The sequence below is a fragment of the Hyaena hyaena genome, unplaced genomic scaffold, assembly GCF_003009895.1.
Source record: "Hyaena hyaena isolate Hyena2069 unplaced genomic scaffold, ASM300989v1 scaffold_30, whole genome shotgun sequence".
In the NCBI taxonomy this organism is placed as follows: domain Eukaryota; kingdom Metazoa; phylum Chordata; class Mammalia; order Carnivora; family Hyaenidae; genus Hyaena; species Hyaena hyaena.
The window spans coordinates 1,112,688-1,138,744 of record NW_024080662.1 but is presented as its reverse complement, the minus strand read 5'-3'; the positions used below and the strand labels follow the sequence as shown (position 1 = coordinate 1,138,744).

General features: G+C 48.6%; 1 protein-coding gene across 7 annotated transcripts in view; it reads left to right on the top strand.

The window, feature by feature from the left end:
- Positions 1-20,547, top strand: part of DAG1 (dystroglycan 1) — a 70,161-nt gene extending 49,614 nt beyond the window's left edge. For all 7 annotated transcript variants that reach the window (XM_039228143.1, XM_039228140.1, XM_039228137.1 and 4 more), the window contains 2 exons: positions 525-909; positions 15,738-20,547. In XM_039228143.1, the coding sequence (XP_039084074.1) occupies positions 634-909; positions 15,738-18,140 (2,679 nt within the window). In that variant the 5' untranslated portion in view covers positions 525-633 and the 3' untranslated portion in view covers positions 18,141-20,547. The remainder of the gene's footprint in view (positions 1-524; positions 910-15,737) is intronic.
- Positions 20,548-26,057: the final 5,510 nt, after the last annotated feature.

Sequence of the window (26,057 nt, the reverse complement as noted above, 5' to 3'; positions counted from 1 at the left end):
TCAAGAGTCAGATGCTCACGGGGCACCTGGGTGGCTCAGTTGGTTAAGCGTCTGACTTTGGCTCAGGTCATGATCTCACGGTTCGTGGGTTCGAGCCCCGCGTCGGGCTCTGTGCTGACAGCCACCTCAGAGCCTGAAGCCTGTTTCAGATTCTGTGCCTCCCTCTCTCTCTGACCCTCCCCTGCTCACACTGTCTCTCTCTCTCTCTCTCTCTCTCAGAAATAAATAAAATATTAAAAAAAAAAAAAGAGTCAGATGCTCGCTCAACTGACTGAGCCACCCAGGGGCCCCTATGCTAACTTAAAAATCCGATGTATGTTTTACACTTAATGGGCAAGCCACATTTCCAGTGCTCAGTGGCCACATGCCACTGATGCCTCTGTACTGGGCAGCACAGGGTAAGGCTTGATCCAAGTTAGGGTAGATATTTTTGGCAAGGACACTTAGAGGGTAGTAACTGCCTGTGTACGAGTTTGAAACCACGGGGTTTGCTAAAGTCTGAGTCTCCTCTTCTTCTTTTTCAGGCCCTGGGATGGAGCAGTTGTGCAGAGGGCAGTGAGGACCCAGCTCTGGGACCACATCACTTGCCTCCTTTCTTAGTGAGACTGTCGGCTTGAGCAGACTCAGGCTGGGATGAGGATGTCTGCAGGCCTCTCGCTGCTGCTCCCCCTCTGGGGGAGGACCTTTCTCCTTCTGCTCACTGTGGCCGTGGCTCAGTCCCATTGGCCTTCGGAGGCCGGCAGGGACTGGGAGAACCAGCTTGAGGCATCCATGCACTCGGTGCTTTCAGACCTTCACGAGGCTGTTCCCACAGTGGTGGGCATTCCTGATGGCACAGCTGTCGTTGGGCGCTCATTTCGAGTGACCATTCCAATGGATTTAATTGCCTCCAATGGAGAACTCATCAAGGTGAGATTGGATATAAAACTTATGTAAATAAGGAAGAATGCTTCATCTGCATTTTAGTTGTTTTTTGTTTTTTTTTTTTTTAGTTTTAGTTTTCCGTTCTAAGCTTGAGCAACTCTGAGCTCAGTTCTTCCAGGACCTGTGCAGTTACCTTAAGAGAGGGACAGCCACTGATGTTTATAAGAGGGTTCCCAGATATTCTAGAATAGCATCCTAAACTTTTATTCTTGCCCCTGTTTTGAAGGTGCTACCATTAAAAAGCCTTTACATCTATAGGTTGGAAGATTTCTTGATCATCAGGTTAGGATTTGATGGAAGAGCTTTGTGTGTAGGAAAAGGTCTCCTTTCGTTAACCATGGGATTAAACCCAAGAAATACAGAACTGTTACATGATTTGAACCTATTTTCTTTTTAAAGTTTTTATTTTTATTTTTATTTGAGAGAGAGCACACATGCTGGGGAGGGGCAAAAGGGAAGAGAGAGAATCTTAAGCAGTCTCCACGCTCAGTGAGGAGCGCTATATGGAACTCGATTCCATGACCTTGGGATCATGAGCTGAAAGCAAGAGTAGGACGCTCAACCAATTTTTTTTTTTTTTGCTTACAGTTTTGTGGCCACGAATTCAGGGATTCAGAAATTATTTGGGAGCCTCATTTCTGCCTCACGTGGTACTATCTAGAATGGCTCAGCTGGGGCTAAAGGATCCACTTCCAAGCTTTTTTTTTTTTAATGCTTATTTATTTTTGAGTGAGTGTGTACATGAGAGCTGGGGAGGTACAGAGAGAGGGAGGACAGAGGATCTGAAGAGGGCTCTGCGTTGACAGCAAGAGAGCCCGATGCAGGGCTCAGACTCAAAAACCATGAGATCATGGCCTGAGTCGAAGTTGGACGCTTAACTGACTGAGCCACCCCGTGCCTCCTAAGATGGTTTATTAATGGCTGGCAAGTTGGTGCTGCCTGTTGACAGGGAGCTTAGCTGGGGCTGTTGGTTAGGGTCTTAGGTTCCTCTCCATGTCTAGACCTTTTCATGGGCTGCTTGGATTTCCTTACAGCACAATAACTGGGTTCCAAGATTAGTATTCCAAGAAACAGGAAGTGGAAGCTGCCAGTCTCTTACAGCCTGGCTTGGTAACTTGCATAGCAACACTTCCATTGTACTCATTGGTCAGAGCACACACAGCCTCTGGCGGATCCTAAACCTTTTCCCCCTCTCTGACCTGCAAGCCTCAGGTATCTAGATTACAAATGGTCACAAATGCTATGGCCACTTTTTCCATTGAGAGGTGAGTCTGTGGCCCTTTCCCTTAAATCTGGGCAGACCCACTCCTTACCTGCACCTACTTTGTGTTCCTTTCCTTTTCTCTGTTGGCCCCCTTCTCTTTAGTTTATGGCTTCTTCTCAGGGTGGCTTTGTAATCTCAAAGGTGGTCATCCTGGCTTACTTCCACAGAGCTCTTTATAGTTTGCAGAAGATTTCTATGTAATCTTTGTAATGCCTCTGGAAGCCACGTGCTAGTGTGACCATTAGAAAAAGAAGAGTGGCAGTTTTGGAAGTATAGTTCGTGTCCAACTTCAAATTTGAGCTTTTGAATATCCAACCCTGCAGTGGTTGCCCTTGTTCCGTGGCCATTAGAATGTTTAACATACATTAGTTTTGATGACAGGTGCCTTGAATCAATATAGTGAGCTGGGCATTTGCTGTATCTGGCAGAGAGACATTTAACAAGCTTATTCACCAGGGGAGTAAAGAGATTTTACTGGGAAAACAGGATTTTATCTGAGCACATTTATTTGTAGAAAGCAGACCATTTAGTAGCTGATTAGCCTGTAAAAGAACAGATGAAAATGTATGATTCTTCTACTATCAGGGCTGTGTTGGGTGGGAAATCAGATCAGAAAGCCTGAATTCATCTCTGAGCTTCCATTTCCCTGTACATAAAACAAGATTGATAGATCTTTATATAAAAAGAATTGGGTTTTCCCCCCCCTCTTTATAACAATCTATAAATGTGTGTTGTAGGGGCACCCAGGTGGCTCAGTTAGTTGAACATCCCAACTCTTGATTTCTGCTTAGGTCATGATCGCAGGGTCATGGAATGAGCCCCATGTTGGGCTTGGCTGATCCTGCTCAAGAGTCTCTCCCTCTCTCTTTCTCTCTCTCTTTTCCCCTCTCTCCCCTTCTCTCTCCTCCCCCCCCAATCTCTCTCCTCTGCTTGTACTCTCTGTCTCCCCTAAAATAAAAACAAAACAAAAATAAATGATCTTAAAAAAGAAAAATTCTTTGGGATAAATAAAATGTGACTTTTATTTTTATTTATTTAAAAAATTTTGTTATATTTATTTCTTATTGGGACAGAGAGAAACAAAGCATGAATGGGGGAGGGGTAGAGAGAGAGGGAGACACAGAATCTGAAGCAGGCTCCAGGCTCTGAGCTGTCAGAACAGAGCCCGATGTGGGACTTAAACCCACAAGCCGTGAGATCATGACCTGAGCCGAATTCAGATGCTTAACCGACTGAGCCACCCAGGCACCCCTATTTTTATTTATTTTTAATTTAAGTTTTTTTAATGTTCATTTTTGGGAGAGAGAGAGAGAATGAGCAGAGAAGGGGCAGAGAAAAAGGGAGACACGGAATCCGAAGCAGGCTCTAGGCTCTGAGCTGTCAGCACAGAGCCCGATGTGGGGCTCGAACTCACTAACTGTGAGATCATGACCTGAGCTGAAGTCGGACACTTAACCCACTGAGCCACCCAGGCGCCCCATTAATTTTTTTTTTAATGTTTACTTATCTTTGAGACAGAGACCGTGAGTACGGGAGGGACAGAGAGAGGGGGACAGAGGATTTGAATTGGAACGGCTGTGGAACTGGAACTTATGAACCATGAGATCATGACCTGAGCCAAAGTTGGATGCTCAGCCAACTGAGCCACCCAGGCACCATGACAATATTCTTTTGTATGTGAGGAATATTTCAGATGTTGGTCCCAAGGAGTGTTCTTGGGGTGACCTCCAAATTATATCCATCACTATTACCATCATCCAAGCTACCACTTATTTCTTCCCAGCCTGCCTCCCTCTGTTCTTGACCCTTCCATCTGTTTTCCACACTGACACAAGAGACATGTCCTTATCTTTGTAAAGCGTAAATCTGCAAACACCTCCCCTTCTGCCAACCATTACTGAGCTGCACTTAGGATCAAGCCCCACATGATCTGGCCTCTGATGTATGTGTGTGTCTCCCTCCCTCTCTCTCTCTCTGTCTCTCTGTCTCTCTCTCTCTCTCTCCCCTTTCCCTTCAGTGACTGTAAATCTCCTTTGGATTGTCAAAGCCTTTGAGATTAAGCTTGTCCAAGCCTCATACGGGGTTCCCAGGTGAGGGTTGGTCTTCTAGCCATATCAGACGTGGCCGAATTGCCTATTGAGGACTCACAGGCAGAACAGGGTCCTGTCCTGTGATTTGATGAGATTTGATAGTGTGGTTGTCATATTTGCTGTGACTAGTCAGGGAATATGCGTGGGGATTGGTGATGGACTAATTCAGTGTTCGCAGGAGATTAAGCAAGAGTCTATTGAAGGGGTAGAAAAGTAAGTCTCATTCTAAGTGAGCCGCCCTGGCCTCCTGCCCAAGCCTTGTTTGACCTATGTGTATCAAACCTGTGTGGGTCTGCTGATTATTTCAGGAGTTAGGGGCAACTCTAGGAGTCACAGCAGAGATTTGTGCTTCTTCCCATCAGCCAAGCGTGCCCCTCAGGTGATATCAGCTTCCCAAAGCAAGGGCTTCCCTGTACTTTACACACCATGCTGAAAGGAAGTAAAAGAAGAAGGGACCCACCTGTCTGGAGGAGGTAGCCTTGAGGTCCTAGACTCTCTGCTTTGCTCCACATCTGATACTATTTCATGTCCAGACAACCCTCATCCAGTTTCAACTTGGCCAGCATCCATTGCTTCCCCTGCTGTTCTGTAGCTCTGCCTTGAGAATCGATTTACTGTTATTGACCCCAACTTAACTCCCAGATGGATTTCATTGACCTGATGATGTAAGAAGGGGCTCGGAGCTGCCTCCAGGCCCAGTGGCCAGCATGACCTTCTGGAGAGATTTGTGCCTTGGGGCTCTCTTCTCTCCTGTGGCCTTAGGACACTCTAAAGCAGATGCTCCTTGCATGTGCTCCCCTGGACTAGACTGGTTACATGTATGCAAAGCTCACCCCAGGTCAACTGTCCTTTGCTCTCACAGCTGCCTTTGACCCCTAGAGCACCTTTCCTCCACATCAGAGCTTGTGGGAATGGGTCCCACAGAAGCCAGCGTGGCCTTTGTCAGATAGATCATCAGCTGTCCTGAGGTGGCCACAGTATAAGTTACCCATCTCAACTCTTGCGTCCCTCAGGATTGGCGCCAGCTCCCTGCAGGTGCCCTCTCCTCTGACCTGAGTGAGCGAGGACTGGGTAAGGAAGCTGATGATGTGCCTAGAGATGCTTTTACTCCCTCCTTTCTAGGGTGGTCAGGAGAGACCTCTTTTGTGTCTCACAGAATGATTGGCTGCCCCTTCAGAGCCCCCTCAGATGTCTCATTTTGGTAGAGCCTGCAAGGTCGGCTTTTCATTCCTGCTTCCCCTTACCCTCTTAGCCTGGAGACAATGTGGACTTTCCCTCAGCCCAAGATGTCGGCAGACTGGGAGCAGCCCTTCCTGGGACTGTGCTCTCAGCTGCTGGCATGGGCCCCCAATTGTTCCCCTGAGAACAATGGATACTCTTTTTTGGCCAGGAAGGGGAACTCATGAAAGGACCGTTTCTTTGGATGCTTGAGAGCTTTGTGGCAACCCCGCCTGCATGAGATGAACTGCAGTTTCTTCCTGCCTCAAGTGGGTGTTCCCTGGCTCTGAATGGACCCCTTGTGAACACAGCACACCGGGAAATGTGGGTTGGCGAGGGAAGGCATCTTTGGGGGTGAGTTGAAGAATGACATTTGCCCAGATACATCAACTCAAATACTTACTGAAATGTAGACTTATATGCTTAAAAAAAATTTACTGACAAGGGCTAAAAGAACATGACGAAGTAAAAATAGATAACGTTGGGATTGAAGGACTGATTCTGAGAATTTTATTAAAGGCTGTAACTATGCTAAGCTGACCCTTACTTTTGGGGGGGAAAAAGATTAATTTTTGTTTTTAGATAGGACCAGTTAACATCAAGTAAAATCGTTCATAACTCAGTCCTGAAGGGCACTGGCTGGGCTGAATGGGTTGTGTTGAGAATGTGATTCTGTGGCCTTGGCCTTTGTGGCAAGAGCTGTATGTTGGTTTGAGGCTTGCATGTCTGGCAGCATGATCAATGATTGTCTCTCATGAGTGGCTCTGCTTTACTCAGCAAAGCAAAGGCCCCTTGCACCTATTTCCACCATGATTGGCTCACCTTATGTGGGGACAATGTTTTGGCTCTTTGACCTCAAGACAGAGCCTCTTCCCTGTCGACCTCTGCCATCTCCCTGCAGCCTATCCATGTGACCGTCCACATGTGACTGTGGCTGACCTTGCCCACAGAGTAGATTTGTCATAGTCCATGGCCTAGACACAGGATCACCCTGATGTGAATCAGCACCATGGAGGCCTCTGAAACTTGCTTGGAGTCTCAGATTTCATCAAAGGATCCATTTCCTTTCTCCCTAAGCAGAGGAGCCCATGCCGTAGGCCTGCCCAGAGGATGCCTTGACCACCTCATGTGCAAGTGCCTCCAAGGTATTGCATATGGTACTCAGCCACAGATGGCTCCGGGTTGGCCCACCCTTGCAACTAGCCTGAGGAATGGGGAGCTGAAAGGTCAAGAGCCAGTGACCAGGTCTGAGGGAAGCGGGGACTTTGCCAGGGAAGGCTGCTAGCGGCCTAAGCAGTGGGGTGTCCCAGGGCAGCAGTCTGTGCCACTTTGAAATGGACTACTGAGAAGACCCTCTGGCATCTGAGGGGGGGGGGGGGGATGCAGGGAAGGTCCCAGCCTGAACTGGGACTGTCCTGTCCAGAAGTATTGGTTGGAAGGCGCCGTCACTTAGGGCCCAAAGGACCCTCCTAAAATTTTGTAATGTGAGGGAATTTTTTCCAGATGTGGTTTCTCAATCATACTTAATTCCCTAGATCCCTCTTGGCTGGCCATAATCAGCTCACCCTGGGGATATGGGGTGACAGTGTTCACTCATCTTTCTGAAGTCTTTACCATGTAAGTCCCACAACTTCTACATAGGTAATGTATCACCTTGTAGATTCTGAATGATAAAGCTTAGGTTTTCTTGGTTTCAGAAGCTAGGGGTCATAATTAATTAGGCCCTAGTGAGAGTCTAGTTCTTTAGTTTTGCCTTTCAACTATGCCTAAATGGCTGGCACGTACCATGGGTAGAAACTTGCTTCCTTGTTTGTTTTAAGTTTTTAATTTTACTTCCAGGATAGTTATCATACAGTGTTATATTAGTTTCAGGTGTATGATATAGTAATTCAACACTTCTATACATTACTCAGAGCTCATCATAAAGTGTTACTCTTTAATCCCTAACACTTGTTTTCATACACCCGCCCCCCCCACCTTCCCTCTGGTAAGTCTAGCATTAGATTCACTAGCTCCTTCCATGTCGTCGCAAATGCCAAGATAGTCGATTGTATAGATACACCACTTCTTCTTTATCCATTCATCTATTGATAGACACTTGGGGTGTTTCCATAATTCAGCTGCAAATAATGCTGTAAATAAATGCTGCAGTAAACATAGTAAGTGCATGTATCCTTTTGAATTAGTTTTTTTGTATTTTGGGGGTAAACACCCACCAGTGTGATTACTGGATGGTAGTTTTATTTTTAACTCAAAAAAATTTTTTTTAATGTTTATTTATTTTGAGGCTGGCAGAGTGGGAAGTACACAAGCAGGGGAAGGGCAGAGAGAAGGAGACACAGAATCCCAAGCAGGCTCTGGCCCTATTAGCACAGAGCCCAATTTGGGGCTCAAACTCACAAACCATGAGATCATGACCTGAGCCTAGATCAAGAGTTGGATGCTTAACTGTGCCACCCAGGCCACCCTATTTTTAACTTTTTGAGGAACCTCCATACTGTTTTCCAGAGTGGTCATACCAGTTTGCATTTCCACCGGCAATGCACGAAGATTCCTTTTTCTCCACATCCTCACCAATACTTGTTGCTTCTTGTGTTTTTTATTTTAGCCATTCTAACAGGTATGAGGTGATAATCTCAATTTAGTTTTGATTTGTATTTTCCTGATGATGAGTGATGTTGGCTATCTGGATGTCTGAAGAAATGTCTGTTCATCTCTTCTGCCCATTTTTAAATTGGATTATTTGTTTTTTGGGTGTTGAGTTATATAAGTTTCTTTATATATTTTGAATACTAATCATTTATCAGATATGTCATTTGCATATATCTTCTCCCAATTGTTAGGTTGCCTTTTAGTTTTATTGATTAATTTCCTTCACTGTGTAGAGGCTTTTTATTTTGATGTAGTTCTAATAGTTTATTTTTGCTTTGTTTCCCTTGCCTCAGGAAACATATCTAGAAAAATATTGCTACAGCTTATGTCATAAATTACTGCCTGTGCTCTCTTCTAGGATTTTTTTTTTTTTTTTCTAGGATAGAGAGAGACAGCATGAACAGGGGAGGGTCAGAGAGAGAGGGAGATACAGACTCTGAAACAGGCTCCAGGCTCTGAGCTGGCAGTCAGCACAGAGCCCAACGTGGGGCTCGAACCCACAAACGGCGAGATCATGACCTAAGCGAAAGTCGGACGCTTAACCGACTAAGCCACCCAGGCGCCCCTCTTCTAGGATTTTTATGGTTTCGGGTCTCACATTTAGGTCTTTAATCCATTTTGAGTTTATTTTTGTGCATGTATAAGAAAGTGGTCTAGTTTCATTCTTTTGTATGTAGCTGACCAGTTTTCCTAACACCATTTGTTGAGGAGACTGTCTTTTTCCCATTGGATATTCTTTCTGTCAGTGATTAATTGACCATATAATTATGGGTTTATTTCTGGATTTTCTGTTCTGTTCCATTGATCTATGTGTCTGTTTTTATGCCAGTACCATACTGTTTTGATTACTACAGCTTTGTAATATAACTCTGAAATTGTGATGTGTCCACTTTGCTTTGCTTTTTCAAGATTGCTTTGGCTGTTCAGAGTCTTTTGCGGTTTCATACAAACTTTAAGATTTTGTTCTAGTTCTGTGAAAAATGCTGTTGGTCTTTTGAAAGGAATTGCATTAAATCTGTAGATTGCTTTGGGTAGTACAGACATTTTAATGATGTTTGTCCTTCTAGTCTGTGAGCATAGAATGTCCTTCCATTTCTTTGTGTCGTCCTCAGTTTCTTTTATCAGTATTTTGTAACTTTCAGACTACAGGTCCTTGACTTCTTTGGTTAAGTTTATTCCTAGATATCTTATTATTTTTGGTACAATTATAAATAGGATTTTCTTTTTTTTAATAATTTTTTTTACTTATTTTTGAGAGATTACAGGTGGGGGAGGGGCAGAGAAAAAGGAGGACAAGATCGGAAGCGGGCTCTATGCTGATAACAGCAAGCCCAATATGGGGCTTGAACTCACAAACCATGAGATCATGACCTGAGCTAAATTAAAGTTGAACACTCAACCAGCTGAGCTGCCCAGGTGCCCAAATGGGATTTTGTTTTCTTAATTTCTCTTCATTCTGCTTCATTATTAGTATATAGGAATGCAGTAGATTTCTCTGTACTGATTTTGTATCCTGTGATTTTACTGAATTCGTTTATCAGTTCTAGTAGTTTTTTGGTGGAGTTTTTAGGGTTTTCTATAGTATAATGTCATCTACAAATAGTGAAAAAAATTTTTCTTTTGTCTGTTTTAAAAATATTTTTAAAAATATTTTTAATGTTTATTTTTGAGAGAGAGAGAAAAAGAGAGTGTGAGCAGGGGAAGGACAGAGAGAGAAAGAGAGAGGGGGAGGGAGAGATGCACAGAATACAAAGCAGGCTCCAAGCTCTGAGCTGTTAGCACAGAGTCCCATGTGGGGCTCAAACCCACAAAACTATGAGATCATGACCTAAGCCAAAGTCAGAAGCTTAACCAACTGAGCCGCCCAGACGTCCCTCCTTTTGTTGTCTAATTGCTGTGGGTAGACTTCCAGTACAATGTTGAATAAAAAATGGTCAGAATAGACATCCTTGTTTTGTTCCTGACTTTAGGGGGAAAAGCTCTCACCATAGAGTGTGATGTTTGCTGTGGGTTTTTCATATAAGACCTTTATTATGCTGAGGTATGTTCCATCTAGACCTACTTTGTTGAAGGTTTTTATCATGAATAGCTGTTGTATTTTGTCAAATGCATTTTCTGCATCTGTTGAAATGATCATGTGATTTTTATCTTTTGTTGATGTGAAATATCACCTTGATTAATTTGAGAATATTGAACCACTTTTGCATCCCTGGGTGATCATGGTGAATTTTTCAAATGTATTGTTGGATTCAGTTTGCTAGTATTTTCTTGAGGATTTTTGCATTTATGTTCATCAGAAATATTAGCCTATAGTTCTTTTTTTTGTGTGTGTAGTGGCTTTATCTGGTTTTGGTATTAGAAACTTGCTTTTTGAGTGAGGGATTAAGTACTGGAAGTTCCTCTGCCCTTTGCTCCCCCTCCAGGCTTAGAAGGATACCATTGTGGGGTGAGAGACGCTGCTTGTGTTGCGTAATGTTTAGAACAGGTCCTGTATCTTTATCAAACTGGATGTTTGACATTCTATGGTGTGAGAGAAGGCACCAGCGAAGCAGTTGGTGACAGTGCTCCAGAACTGAACGGAGTCAGTTACTAGTCATCTGCTAGTATAGACTAAAGAGTGGCCAGAACCTTCACATTTGGCTGTTCCCCAGTCGTTGTTCGTGGTGATTCATTGTGGGCATTGCTGGGCGGGTAACCTTTGGAACTCCATATGGGTCTGCCCAAGTTTTGTGGTTTTGATTCTTCATGCTTTTGGATGCACTTTATGGATCAATAATTCTTTTTTTTTTAAAGTAAGTTTATTTATTTTGAAAGAAAGTGCAAGCAGGAGAAGAGCAGAGAGAGAGGAGAGAGTGAGAGTCCCAAGCAGGCTTCGCATGTGCATAGCAATGATGCAGTGTTCGAACTCATGAACTGTGAGATCATGGCCTGATCCAGAGTCAAGATTATTAACTGATTGAGCCACCTAGGCGCCCCTGGATCAAGATTTCTAAAAGTCCGTGTGTGGCTGTTGGAGATCTTGTTTTCCTCACTAGTGGGCTTGCCTTCCATCTCAGAAGCATGTCCTCTCTGAGTGTTGCTGAAAGATTCTGGCTCTTTCTATGTGAGCCTGTGAGCTAGAGCCTGTGATCTTCAGCCTTCCTCCTGCAGTGTCTGCCTCCTATGTGTGTTCCCACTAACAGCCTGAAGGCTTCTTTCTGAGGTGGCTGCTTCATAAGGCCAGCAGGCCTTGCCTCCTCTAACTCGAAGACAGTGTTGGTATTTTGGTTGAGTGACCTGAAAGCCTGGGGGAGTTCCATGGCCTGGACCAGCCTGTCACCCAAACATATGTGCTGGCGCTGATGAGCACCTCACACAGAGCACGGATTCCTGCCTCTTGTTTGCCATACCTTCTGTGGCAGCTGTTAAAGGTTAGTTGTGAGTGGTCTGGCTAGGATAGTGATCTTATTATATTGAGTATCTCTAAGGTTGGTCAGAATCTCATATCCAAATGTACCAGGATGGAGCATGCCTGTTTGAGACTAAAGCGGTGAATGCTGGTCTTTGGGTTGTCCCTGCAGCAAGTTCTCCACCTCATGCTCCTTAGGGTTCTCATCTACTCCTGGCAGACAGGTCTTAACAGACAAGCAAGTCCCTGAGGGTCCCTGGGCCTTGTTCCCCTTTAGGATCGTGGCTTCCCCTTCCTGTGGCCTCCCCACTTCCCTTTGATGCTTTGAGCTACTGCTTTGGGATATGAATGGGAGAAAAGGCCACAGTGTGTACTGGGTCCAAGGCCAGAAGGAGGACTGAGAGTAGACCCTGGACCTGTCGGTGCAGCTGCCTCACAATGCATACTGGGTCCTCTGTCAGCCCAGGAGTGTGCAGGGAACCAGCACCCACAGAGAATCCAGTGTGTGCCTGGACCTGTGATTGTATAGGGATGGCATTATTTTCCTCTTTCTACAGATGAGAAAACTGAGGCTGAGGTTGGGTCAGGCCTCAGCCTGCCTGGAGCTGGAGTTCAGCCAAAGACTCCTGGAGATAAGGCTTCCTTGTCAGGTCATCTGTTATAGGGAAGAGTCCTGGCTTTTCATAGGGGCAGCATCTCTCAGGAGGAACTTTCATAACCCGCTTTGCCCTTAGGCCTTAAGAGAAGAAGTGTTCTAGAGCCTGGAAGTTTTGAAAGGTTGGAAGGATGTGTGGAGTTCCCATGGGCTGAGGGGCTCCTGCTTTGTCAGGTGCTACATTCCAGAGCATTCCCTTAACTGAGTGCTCTTGGGAGTGAGGGGGCTCTTAGTGGAATCCTTCAGGGACTGTGTTCAGACTTCCCAGTTCAGAGGCTTTCTCCAAATGGCCTTGAAAATACAGAGATGTCAACTTGCCTGTGAGTTAGCTAGGTTCCTTGTGGAGTTCATATTTATTTTGCTTTCATGTGGCCCTTTATTAAAGCAAATAACTGCCACTCAAAGTACTGCCTGGGCCTGACAGTTCCAGTACCAGAATGCTCAGAGATGCATGGATTTTAGACCTTTCAGGTTGGTATCTTTGCTTCCTGTCTGAGGAGTACCCAGGCCCCTGGGGACTGCCTGCTTCCGGGCTATAGATCCAGATCGGATATCTGTCCTGTGGCTAGGGCATGCCTTGTGCGCCAGGATCCTGAGGAGCCAGAATCTCCAGAAAGGAAGGCAGGAGTATAGATTGGAGAGGCTGTTTATATGTTATTAATATGTAATAATGTTACTTGGCATAGTTTAAATAACTATATGTCTTCCCAGGGTGGCTGTGTGGGAACCTTGGCTGAAGAGTGGCTTGGGGTTTATTCCTTAGGAAATGTCTGGCAGCAGAGTTGTAGCTCTTGGGGTCAGCAGAATATGAGTTGAGCCAGGTTGGGAAGCTTGAGGAGGCGGGGGCCCTTCTGTTTTCTCTGTTATAAAGTGCCCTTGTATAGCTAGTGAGAGACTTGGAAAAGCACTGGAGCTATGTACTCATCTGTGCTGATGGAACACATAGGGCTGGGCGCAAGCACAGATGCCTGGCTACTCGGGAATGCCCCATGGCTCTGGCCACCCAATTGGCACCCACTTCCAGAGCCTATCCGGGTCTCTCCCGGCTCTGTTTGGTCTTCTCTACAGGTGGCTTCTCCTTGGATGACTTCACCTTGTGCTTTATTCTAGGCCCTTCTCTGCTAGGTGTGCTCTCATCCCATTGATAACCATTGGGATGGAGTGGGGTTAGGAAACATGCTGGGGAGGCAGGAAACCAGGCTATACCCTGGCTCACATACTGTCTGCTTCTCAGGGCCACAAGTCATACTCCACCTTTGAAAAAGATCTCATGGTTCCCTGAATACTCCATTTAAGCCTTAAAGTTTTGCTTTCCTGGTTTTTTTTGCAAAATGAGAGCATTTAGCCTTTGCTTTATATGTTTATATATGGATGTGACAGTTTTCATATTTAATATAACTGAACTGAAAAAATGTGAAGCATAGGCTTTTAAGCAAAACATTTGAAATAAGTATTATTTTTGTAGCTAAAAAAGGTTTTAAAGGAAGAATATATTTAGTATTTTTCATGGATTTCAAGAAACCTATATTTACAGATTATTTTATCATTTCAGATATTTTACCACTGTGTTTACAGTGGATGGTGAATGACAGGAAGGAGGATTCTTAGTGGTGAATTAATTAGATGGTGGTGCACCCTTGAGTTGATGTGTCACAAAAGAAATGCTGTTCACGGGGGCGCCTGGATGGCTCAGTCAGTTAAGTGTCCAACTTCGGCTCAGGTTCTCACGGTTCTTGGGCTCGAGCCCTGCATCGGGCTCTGTGCTGACAGCTTAGAGCTTGGAGCCTGCTTCAGATTCTGTGTCCAGCTCACTCTCTGCCCCTCCCCCACTCGCACTCTGTCTCTCTCTCTCTCAAAAATGAATAAACATTTAAAAAAAATTTTTTTAATGTTAAAAGTCTGTTTACAGACACTCAGTAATCTCGGTGGCTCAGAGAGCAGTCAGTAAAGGACAACCCCAATAATAGTAACTTCTAATACTGTCTGATATCTTCTCATGGGTTTTTGTTGGAAGTAGGAAATCTGTTTATAGGGAGGTAAGTATCTGGCCACTGATAAGATTGGTAGAATCTGCCTGGACACTAGGTCCTGGCTGGGAAGATCAGGTATGAGCTCTCGGTCTCCTTCCAGATCGGGTACCTGACTCTTGGCAAGAGGGAGCCGGAGGAACCAGAGAGTCTCTGGGAAGTCCAGCAGGCATGACCCTGGCCTTCCTGCTGTGGGAAGAGAAGCATTTTATTATCCCTCTGCTGACAAACAGTGGCCATAAAGGACAATTCCTGGTGCCAAGGCTGACAGTAAGACATGCCGTCTGTTGGCCAGTGTTGTCTTTGAGCTCAGTGGGATAGGACAGTGGAGCCGAAAGTGCCTTTTGTTAGTCCAGAGAGTGGGTGCCACCCTCTGGCACTGGGGGCAGAAATAGGTGTTTCCCAAAGGTGAGAGTAATTGTGGATAGGGCAAGAGGCAAGTGTTGTTTCCCTTTGTCATCTGATGGTAGAAATTTCTCTGGCAGCATTCCTTTGTGTACCTTGATTATTACCAGTCATGCCTCTTTAGAAAAGGACTTCTACTCTAAAATAGGAGCACCTGGGAGGTGCTGTTGGGTGGAATAAAGGGGTAAGCTCCTCAGGCCTGCCTCTGTGCATGGGCTTTCCAAGGGCAGACGTGCGTTCTATAGATTTCCCAAACTTAAGTTGACTATAGAACTCTCCCTTAGAGAGACCAGAGCTCCTTGGAATCTTTGATAAACACTCTTCTAGAATAATTGTTTTCTAGTACCTGATCCTGGGTGTTGCAATTTTTTTGGGTTTTGAAAATCAGGGTTAAATTATGAGACAGTATGTACAGGGGCACCAGGGTGGGCGTCCCACCTCTTGTTCTCAAGCTCAGGTCTTGATTTCAGAATCATGAGTTTGGGCCCCTCGTTGGGCTCTGTGCTGGGCATGAAGCCTACTTAAAAAAAAAAAAAAAAAAGTTAGATACAGCTAACTGTATTTGCTACCCAAATGTGCCCCACTGTACTTGAATGCACATCCCACTGACATGGTTGTAAAGTGAGGCATCTGGGGTCATTGAGTTGTCTCTTGCACCCAGGCCCACATGCATTTCCACCCTGAGCAGAATTGTGATGTCTGCAGAGGGCAGGGAGAAGGCTGAGATGAGGTTGGAAAGGACTGTTGATTCTGCAGGCCACGTGGTCAAGTAGGTAGCAGGGCATATCCTGTTGTAAAAACCTGCAATGTTCTTGAGTTCCATGGCATCCGCTCTCTGGGATGAGACGTGTGTTTGAGTGTCACCACTGCTGTCTCCCCACAGTGTGGCCTTAGGCAAATCATTTGCATTCCAAGCTAGTCTGTCTGGCAGCCCCAGTCTTTTGTGACAGGTGAATGAGAGCTCCAGAAGAGGAGTTGGTCCCCCCAGCAGAAATTCTCAATTCTACCTTAAGCCTGTCAACACAATTCAGGCTGGGCCAGTGATGAACTATTGTGATCATTGTCGGGTTATTCACTGACAGTACCACTTAACTCATGCTGGTGTCTCTTTTAGGTGTCAACAGCAGGGAAGGAGGCCTTGCCATCCTGGCTGCACTGGGACCCGCAGAGCCACACCCTGGAGGGCCTCCCTCTTGACACCGATAAAGGCGTGCATTATATTTCAGTGAGCACTGCACGGCTGGGAGCCAACGGGAGCCATGTTCCCCAGACCTCCAGCGTGTTCTCTATCGAGGTCTACCCTGAAGACCACAGTGAGCCGCAGTCCGTGCGGGCGGCATCACCAGACCCTGCCGAGGTGGTGTCCTCCACCTGTACTGCTGATGAGCCTGTGACTGTTTTGACGGTAATTCTGGACGCTGACCTCACCAAGATGACCCCAAAGCAGAGGATTGACCTCCTGCACAGGATGCGGAGCTTCTCAGAAGTGGAAATTCACAACATGAAGTTGGTACCGGTGGTGAATAATAGGCTGTTTGATATGTCAGCCTTCATGGCTGGCCCAGGAAATGCGAAAAAGGTGGTAGAGAATGGGGCCTTGCTCTCTTGGAAGCTGGGCTGCTCCCTGAATCAGAACAATGTGCCTGATATTCGTGGTGTGGAGGCCCCTGCCAGAGAGGGCACTATGTCTGCCCGGCTTGGCTACCCTGTGGTGGGTTGGCATATAGCCAACAAGAAGCCCCCTCTTCCTAAACGCATCCGAAGGCAGATCCATGCCACACCGACACCTGTCACTGCCATTGGGCCTCCAACCACGGCCATCCAGGAGCCCCCATCCAGGATTGTGCCTACCCCCACATCTCCAGCCATTGCTCCTCCAACAGAGACCATAGCTCCTCCAGTCAGAGATCCTGTTCCCGGAAAGCCCACAGTCACCATTCGGACTCGAGGCGCCATTATTCAGACCCCAACCCTAGGCCCCATCCAGCCTACTCGGGTGTCAGAAGCTGGCACCACAGTTCCTGGACAGATCCGCCCAACGATGACCATTCCTGGCTATGTGGAGCTCACGGCGGTTGCCACCCCTCCCACGACTACCACCAAGAAGCCACGAGTATCCACACCAAAACCAGCCACGCCTTCTACTGACTCCTCAACCACCACAACTCGAAGGCCTACCAAAAAGCCACGGACACCCCGCCCGGTGCCGCGGGTCACCACCAAAGCTCCCATAACCAGATTGGAAACTGCCTCCCCACCTACTCGTATCCGCACCACCACGAGTGGGGTTCCCCGCGGAGCAGAACCCAACCAGCGGCCAGAGCTCAAGAACCATATCGACAGGGTGGATGCCTGGGTTGGCACCTACTTTGAGGTGAAGATCCCATCAGACACCTTCTATGACAACGAGGACACCACCACTGATAAGCTGAAGCTGACTCTGAAGCTTCGGGAGCAGCAGCTGGTAGGTGAGAAGTCTTGGGTGCAGTTCAACAGCAACAGCCAGCTCATGTACGGCCTGCCTGACAGCAGCCATGTGGGCAAGCACGAGTACTTTATGCATGCCACAGATAAAGGGGGCCTGTCAGCTGTGGATGCTTTTGAGATTCATGTCCACAAGCGCCCGCAAGGGGACAGGGCTCCTGCGCGGTTCAAGGCCAAGTTTGTGGGCGACCCAGCACCAGTGGTGAATGACATTCACAAGAAGATCGCCCTGGTGAAGAAGCTAGCCTTTGCCTTTGGGGACCGCAACTGCAGCACCATCACTCTGCAGAATATCACCCGGGGCTCCATCGTGGTAGAGTGGACCAACAACACACTGCCTCTGGAGCCCTGCCCCAAGGAGCGGATCATGGGGCTGAGCCGGAGGATTGCTGAAGATGATGGCAAACCTCGGGCTGCCTTCTCCAATGCCTTGGAGCCTGACTTCAAGGCCATGAGCATTGCTGTGACAGGCTCTGGCAGCTGCCGGCATCTACAGTTTATCCCTCTGGCACCACCCAAGAGGGTGCCCTCAGAGGCACCACCTACAGAGGTGCCGGATAGGGACCCCGAGAAGAGCAGTGAGGATGACGTTTACCTGCACACGGTCATTCCAGCCGTGGTGGTTGCAGCCATCCTGCTCATCGCTGGCATCATTGCCATGATCTGCTATCGCAAGAAGCGGAAGGGCAAGCTCACCCTCGAGGACCAGGCCACCTTCATCAAGAAGGGGGTGCCTATCATCTTTGCAGATGAGCTGGACGACTCCAAGCCCCCACCCTCCTCCAGCATGCCACTTATCCTGCAGGAGGAGAAAGCCCCTCTCCCCCCTCCTGAGTACCCCAACCAGAGCGTGCCCGAGACCACTCCTCTGAACCAGGACACCGTGGGAGAGTACACGCCCCTGCGGGATGAGGATCCCAATGCACCTCCTTACCAGCCCCCCCCACCCTTCACGGCCCCCATGGAGGGCAAGGGCTCTCGTCCCAAGAACATGACCCCATACCGGTCGCCCCCTCCCTACGTGCCCCCTTAACCCACAAGCGCCTGGGTGGAGGCAGGGGTAGGGCAGGGCCCTGGAGACAACATGGTGTTGTCTGTGGAGACCGGTGGCCTGCAGACCATCACCCACTGGGAGCCGACACCTGACCTAGCACACACTGACACACGCGAGGCCTGGACAAGCCCGCCCTCTCTGGTCCTCCTAAACCCCAAAGCAGCTGGAGAGACTTTGGGGACATTTTTACTTTTATTTTTTTGCCTAACAGCTTTTTGTTTGTTCATAGAAAATTCTTCGCTGCGGTTTTGATGGCTGGCTCTGAAAGCACTGTTTGGAGTAGAGGTAGATGGAGCAGAGCCGTGAATGAACTCGCAGGCAGTGCCGGGCAGCTTCCCGGCTCTCTGCGTTTTGCCTTTAACACTAACTGTACTGTTTTTTCTATTCACGTGTGTCTAGCTGCAGGATGTAACATGGAAAACAGTAGCTAAAGATTAAATTCAAAGGACTTTCAGAAGTTAAGGTTAAGTTTTTACATTTAATCTGCTGTTTACCTAAACTTGTATGTATAATTTTTGGGTGGGTATGGGAAATTGCTTTGCTAAAAATAAGCTCCCAGGGTGTTTCAAACTTAGAGAAGACCAAGGGACAGTATTTTTTATCAAAGGAATCCTATTTTTTCACACTATGTAAACTTGGTTGCTCTGATACCCCAGAGCCTGACTGGGGGGCCTCCCGGCCCTGGCTCTGGGGTCAGGGTCCTGGTGCTGGGCTTGCTCTCCCACTGTTGCCAGGGGCTGGAAGCCAGAGGGGCCTCCTGGCCGTGGATGTCCACACCCCCACCCCATGCACGCCGGTGGCCCCCCACCAAGGGGGTCTTCATTTCCATGGAAAGAGGACTCCTAAGAGGCAGTGGTGGCCGTGGCCCCCAACCTAGGTGCTCCAGGGTGGGCAAGCTGCTCGTGGGGGGGTGGCTGGGGAGGTCGAGGGACTCGACCACATCAACCTATTTTCTTTTACCCTTCTTCTGTGTGTTTTTTCCCCTCCTAAAAGGAATATCATGGTTTTTGAAACACTCAGTGGGGGACATTTTGGTGAAGATGCAATATTTTTATGTCATGTGATGCTCTTTCCTCACTTGACCTTGGCCGCTTTGTCCCAACAGTCCACAGCCCCACCCTGACCCACCCCACCCCTCTTCTCTGGCACTCCAGTCCCAGGCCTTGGGCTGGGAAAGGTCTGGTGGCTGGGGAGGAGTGCCAGCAATAGTTCATAGTAAAAATCTGTGGGCTCTCAAAGCTAATTTTTTACTAAAGTTTTTATACAGCCTCAAATTGTTTTATTAAAAAAAAGATTAAAAATGGTGATGCTTACAGCAGTTTGTACAAGCTCTTAGTGTTGATTCCATGGAACTGACGGCTTTGCTCATTTTGATTTTTTCCCCTTTTCGTAACAGTTTAAATTCCGGAATTACACTGGGCTTCTTTTGCCTTTTTTAGCAGAACGTCCGTCCATCCGTCTGCATCTCTGTCCCATGACTCAGGGGTGCCCACTCTGCTTTGATTCTCCTCCTTTGGAAGAAACCATTTTGAGCATGACTTTTCTTGATGTCTAAGAGTTATTTTGGGTACCTTGTAGGGAGGAATGCCTTTTGCAATAATGTATCCCTTCCAAGATGGAAGGCTGGTGGGTGGACCCAGGCTCCCTTTGCAAACCGAGCAGCCACTTCTAAGCCATATCGACAATTTTGCAGAGGATTTGTGTGTTCTGCTTCAGGAGGGGAGGGCTGGTCAGAGAGGAGGGGTCTCCAGCCTGCCCTTCTCAAGAGGGCGTTCCCTCTGCACCTTTTTCCACAGGGCCCACTCTCTCTCCCCTGCCCAGCCCCTGGTGGGGTACTCAAGTGAGCAGTGCCCCTCTTGGGGGAGCCTGTGGATGAGGGCTCAGTGGACCTCTGGTGACTGGGTCTTGTGCCTCCGAGCTTTGATCCAAGCCGGAGTTTCCCCACTGCCCAGAGTCAGGAGCACAAGTGGGGTCTGATCTGGTGAGATTAGTTTTGATGACCTCGTCAAAAAATAAACAATTCCCAGTGTTCCAGGTGAGGGCTTTGAAAGGCCTTCCAAACAGCTCCGTTGCCCCTAGCAACCCCACCATCGGCCACTGCCATGAAGAGACGTGGCTGGCCCAGAATGGCCTGTTGCCATAGCAATTGGAGGCGATGGGGCAGTGAACAGAATAACAACAGCAACAATGCCCTTGCAGGCAGCCTCCTCCCCTGAGCGCCAGGCTGGCGATGGCCGTTGGACTCTGAGACAGAGAGCCAATCTCTCATTCAAGTGTTCACCAACCACTGACATGTTTTTATTTCCTTCTATATGATTTTAAGATGTGTTTTCTGCATTCTGTATAGAAACATATCAAACTAAATAAAAGTGTCTTTATTACAACGCCATTGCCTCCAAGCATCTATTTCCCTGGCCCCTACAGTGTTCTAGGATGTGAATGGGGTGTGGGACTGATGTCTATGTGACAGGGAAGAGGGGACCCAGACAGGCCCATTCAGAGGACTTGGAGCTGGTCTTTGAGCAGCTGACCTGACACCCTCCATAGCCTTACCATTTTTGTGACCCTGGGAGGGGTGAGTGTGTGCCCCAAAGCTCTGCTAACACATGAGCCCTCCTTAGCTCCTCTAATGCCTGAGCCAGCAGAGCTGCCATTTCCTCATCTAGCAGGATGGTGGGAAAGGTCCTGCCTGCCATAGGCTGTCTGCCCTGAGTGGGTAAGCCTCCTGCAGTGCCACCCTACCTCCTGCCCCATGTCTTGTCGGCTTGAGGCTGTCCAGTCTCCCAGGTAGTCTCAAGGCAGGTCTGGCCTTGGCTTTTTAAAAAAAAAAATTTAATGTTTTATTTATTCCTGAGAGAGAGAGACAGCGTGAGCAGTCGCTTAACCAACTGAGCCACCCAGGTGCCCCCAGCCTTGGCTTTTTAGAGGGGAGAAGGGGAGGGGCACCTTGGGTGGCTCAGTTGGTTAAGCGTCCGACTTCAGCTCAGGTCATGATCTCATGGCTCATGGGTTCAAGCCCCACATCGGGCTCTGTGCTGACAGCTAGCTCAGAGCCTGGAGACTGTTTCTGATTCTGTATCTCCCTTTCTCTCTGACCCTCCCCTGCTCACACTGTCTCTCTCTCTCTCTCTCTCAGAAATAAATAAAACATTTAAAAAAAAAAAAATAGAGGGGAGAAGGGGAGAATGGTTTCTGGCCAGACTGTTCTGCACTGGTGGGGCCCACAGATTCTGGGGGCCTGCCCCTATGTGCCCTGCCTGGGATAGACAGACCAGCTGGGTAGGCTTAGCATTACTCAGTGCCCAGGATAAGTTGTCCTGGGACACCGCCCAGAGTGTGGGAAGCAGGGGACACAGCAGCTGTGTCCAGTTGCAGGATCAGGGGCCATTGGTCACAGAACAGCTGGTACCTCTTCTGGGCTTGCTTCCCTTCCCCCCCACAATGGGTTCCTCACCATATCCGCCTATAGGCCCCAGGTTGCCTCTCATAATCTTCAAGACTTGGAGCTGAAACTAGTCTCATTGTAGATGGAGCTGAGTTCCAACAACTACTTGTGGAATACCACACTGATACGTGCCAGAAAAGGCTGTCCCTGGTTCAGGGACACATACTTCCCCCACCCTAGTCCTAGCAGCAGGGGCCCAGGAAATAACCCTGCCCTTGCTCTCTTGGCCTCAGGAAGTTCTGTTTAATTTTTAACCTGAGGCCACTGGGTTATAAGTGGACTCACTGCTCTGAACTCAAGCAAAGGGATCCCTGGTTTCAGCAGAGAATGGTAAGGTCAGCAGGGTCAGGAAGAAGAGAAGCCACAACGGCCTGTGGCCTCTTGTTGTGCAACTCTGGAAATATATTTGGACTGTCAGACCCCGGCTCCCCAGCACTCCTGCAAAGTCTCTATAACTTCTTGGTAGGTGTGGGACTGTACTCAGGTCTTCTGAACTGGAGAGAGGGTAGTGGAGGAAAGGGGTAGAAAGGAATGGACACAGTTGGGGAGGGGACAGACCCACAAGAATCTACCTTCCCATCTGCCTCTGATCCAGGGCAAGTTCCTGGGATCCCTCTGGCCTGGCTTCCTTATCTGTAAGGTGGGGGACAATGCTGATCTCCAAAGGGTTCTGAGACACCTGGGAATTAGGAGAAAGAGCCACTCCAAGCAGGTATGCCTGTAGAAGAGACAGAATCTAAGGTAGAAAAATCTGCATTCTCTCCTGATGTAAAGGACTGGCCCAAGGCTGTTGGCCGGGAAATACTGGGGTGTCTAGGAGCCTCTGGGTAGCCCAGCCCTCTAGAATACCCATTGGTGGGAAGACTCCACATGACTCATCCTATTGTAGCCCCCAGCCTGACCTCCACTTGTTCCCAGGCTAAACAAGCTCCTGGGAGAGGCCCTTCCCTCACTCCTCGAAAGCATGAAAGGCCCCACACTGGCATCAGTCTTTTGAGGGTGAGGTTTACTCCTTTCTATAGATTACTATATCTTAATAATACCAGTAGACTAATGACTTTAACTCTTTTCCTGCTTTGCCTCCCTTCTGGATCACTAACATGAGGCAAAGTGATGGAGGCCCAGAGAGGACAAGCATCCAGGTCCTGTGGCTAGTGCAAGGCAGGTTTAACACAGGTTCAAACACTTAAAGTTTTTTTTCTGATTGTAAAATTTTGTTCATATTGTAGAGCATCCCACTGGGGGGATACTGGGTACCATTTCCCTTATGGGGACCCAATAGAAGACCCAGAGAAGATAGGGCAAGACATTTAAAGTGGGAGTTCCCATCTGGGGGTGTGGTGGGTCACCTTTGTGCAGCCAGAGGTGAGGACAGCATGAGACTTGGCCACTGGGGCTTTCACTAGCTCTACTGTCGCCAGCTTTGGTGAAGATGACTTTGAAGTCTCAGTTGGGGTGGAGCGAAGTTGGTCCGTTTGGGAGGTTCTGTGTGGCCAGGACGGTGCCCCAGGTGGGTTCAGGGGCCGTGATGAGGGCAGCCATCAACCTTCATTGTGGCTTCCAGGGCCCTCCATCCTCTCCATTGATCCTGGCAGAGTCCATCGCCAGCCGCTCTGAGCCCAAGAGGCAGACAGTGCCCGAGGGCTCCCGCCAGGTGGCGCCAGAGGCCGGGGTAAGCCTGGCCGCGGTGGGCGCGCAGCCAGGCCTGGCCCGCTGTGGGCGGGACTCCCGAGGGGCACCCGGCGGCACCCCGCCTAGAACGGAGCTGAGGCGGTCCCAGAGTGGACTAAGGCCTATCGGAGGGCACGGCAGACCGGGGTTGTGGACAGGGCCCAGGCCAGAAGGGAAGCGCCGGACAGGGGGTACAACCGGTCCGTCTTTTTTCGCTTAGCCACGGCTGCACAGACCCTGAAGGCACTGGGACGAGTGTAGCCCGGGTCCAAAGCCTGTCTTTCGCCCGTGCCGCTCTCCTTTGGAAAGGGAATCTGGCAGGGAATAGGAAGGGCGAATCTGGGGCCCAGGCTTCCGGATGGTCTCCTGGGGCCCCCGCCCAGCAAACCTTGAATTCAAATGTAGGTAGGCAGGAACCAAAAAGTACGCTTTCTTTGTGCACTACCTTGCCTTAGCTTTTGTGTGCAGTGCCTGAACACAGTAGGGCTCAGCGCTCAATGGATGCTTCCCAAGTCACCCCTTCTTCCATCCTCAGAGCTCCTGAGCACATACCTGAAGTACAATGGCTTCTGAGAAGGTCCTGAATGGAAGGAGGGCATCTTCAGTGGCGTGGCTGGGTGTCCTCCACTTGCCACTTGACATTAGAAGCAGAGATGGAACAGGAGATGATTGACTTTCTTTGGGGTGACCCTGGAATAGGAGCACCCTGAAGCCCCAGGGAATGCCTTAGGCAAAGTGCCCCCACAGCCCTGGGCACACACTAGGACAGCTGGGAACAGCCAGTTGGCAGCTGGCCAAGGCTCCTAGGGTTGGAGTCTTCTTTCCTCATGGTGTCACAGCCTCAGCCTGTAGAGTGCAGAGCCCAAGTTTGGGACTTGTGGAAATGGCTGGGAGGTAGGCCAGGCCACCTCATTTTCCGGGGATCACTTCTCACTTCACTGCCTACTTCCCTCAGCACCTATGTTGCAAAAGGCCTTAGGGGAGAAAGATGGTGAAGAAAGGCACTGGCTAGTGAGGCAGGGGTGGGGAGGTCCTGTTGGGAGGTGGTGGCAGCCTAGGCAGCCTAGCTCCAAGTGAACTCACCCTCAGGGAACACGGGCCTGGTTGGGTTGGGCAAGGAGCTGGGCTTGGAGGATGCTGAGGGGGATGGAGTCCTCCTCTTGTTTGAGGAGCACATGGTGTATAAGTGTTTGGGGGATAGGAGTTGGGCAGCTCTGCTTTCTCCTGTCCCATACAGTGATTAGTGTGCAAATGAGAGGCTGAGGAGGCATCCATTGTGACCCCCAGTGGCTCTGACTCAGCAACCACGTGCCTCTCAAGCCCTGCCCTGGCTCCAAACAGCCTATCAGCTTACTCCTGGCTGTCCGGCATCCTCAGTGAAGCCTTGGGCCTGGCAGGCCTAGGAGAGGGACATAGCCACCCTGTGAGCCTCAAGAAGATCCCTGGAGCAGATCAGGGCATGGGGGTAGGTTTGGTTGGAGTAAGCGAAGATGGAAGGTGGGGGAAGCTCAGCTGAACACATGTCCTTTCTCCTCTTTTGGTGGCATATGGCCGATGTCTTCTGTCTAGGCTTACTAGGAATTCCTCAGTCTACACTGTCAGCTGTCAGAAAGACCACCTTCACAGAAAGCAATGCCCATGCCAGGCCTCCCAGCTGGAAGAGTTATTAATACATAACTAGCAGAGGTAACCCAGATGTTGTTGCCCAACTGATACCTGCTGCTTCCCAAAACTGGGGAGTCAGGGAGGACTCTCCTCAGGCAACCCTAATGCCCGAGTGTGACTTCAGTCCTCACAGTTCTTTGGCCACACCCACTGCTATAGGGCTGGATAGTGGTCCTGCACTGAGGGCCAGCAGTGATGCCCTCCAGTTTCAGGGCCTGTTTTGAGGCACAGCCAGACAAAAATCAGATTTGGAGACTGCAAGCTCAGTGAGGGTAGAGGAGGCTCAACATGGTTGGTTTCTGCTGTATCCTTGGAGCCTAGAATGGTGCTATCCTTGTCCTAGGGCTCAAAAGCACCAAATTTAACTGAAATTTAAAGTTAATGAAATTGAAATAATCCATCCTGGCAGAGGCCTAAGGGACTATGGAGCTTTTAACTTGCCCCAAAGCTTTTGCTTCACCATCAGAGACCCTGCCTCATTCTGTCCATCTTTCCTGGAAGGCAGGAACTCTTTTGGTGGTTCCTGGAGGCTTTCTGAGTGCTCCGTAAAGTTGAGAGGGCAGAAAAGCCCTATCACAATCCACTCTGATCAGGACAAAGATGAAGCTCAGTGGAGAGAGTGGCTGTGTCCTGAAGGCTGAAGTCCCTAGTGGTAAAGAGTGATACTCAGTAATGTGCTTGGGTTTGCCATAGTAGTGCCACACAGGGGTCAGGAGATAGGGTACTACATAAGAGACTTCCCCAAAGACATGTGGAACTGAATCTGATAGAGGGGTTGAGCAAGCTGCCCATTCCCCTGCACCATCTGAGCCATGTCTGAACCTCTGTTACCTGTGGGAGGACATGTGGGCTGGTTAGGAGAAGACATACAAGCATGACTCTCCACTTGGGCCTGTTGCCCACTCCTGCACCCACCTTCCTATCCATGGAACAGAGGTAGGTGAAGGAACTACTTGGGAATTGGGAGCCTGGTGGGAAGGATTGCAATAGGGACCAAGGCAGCATTTTGTATCATTTATGGGAAATTATTTGTGTGCCTATCTCTCTCCTACCAACTGAGTTCCTTGGGGTCAGGTCCCACAGCCTTCTCTGGACCTGGCACCAAGGAGTTGTTT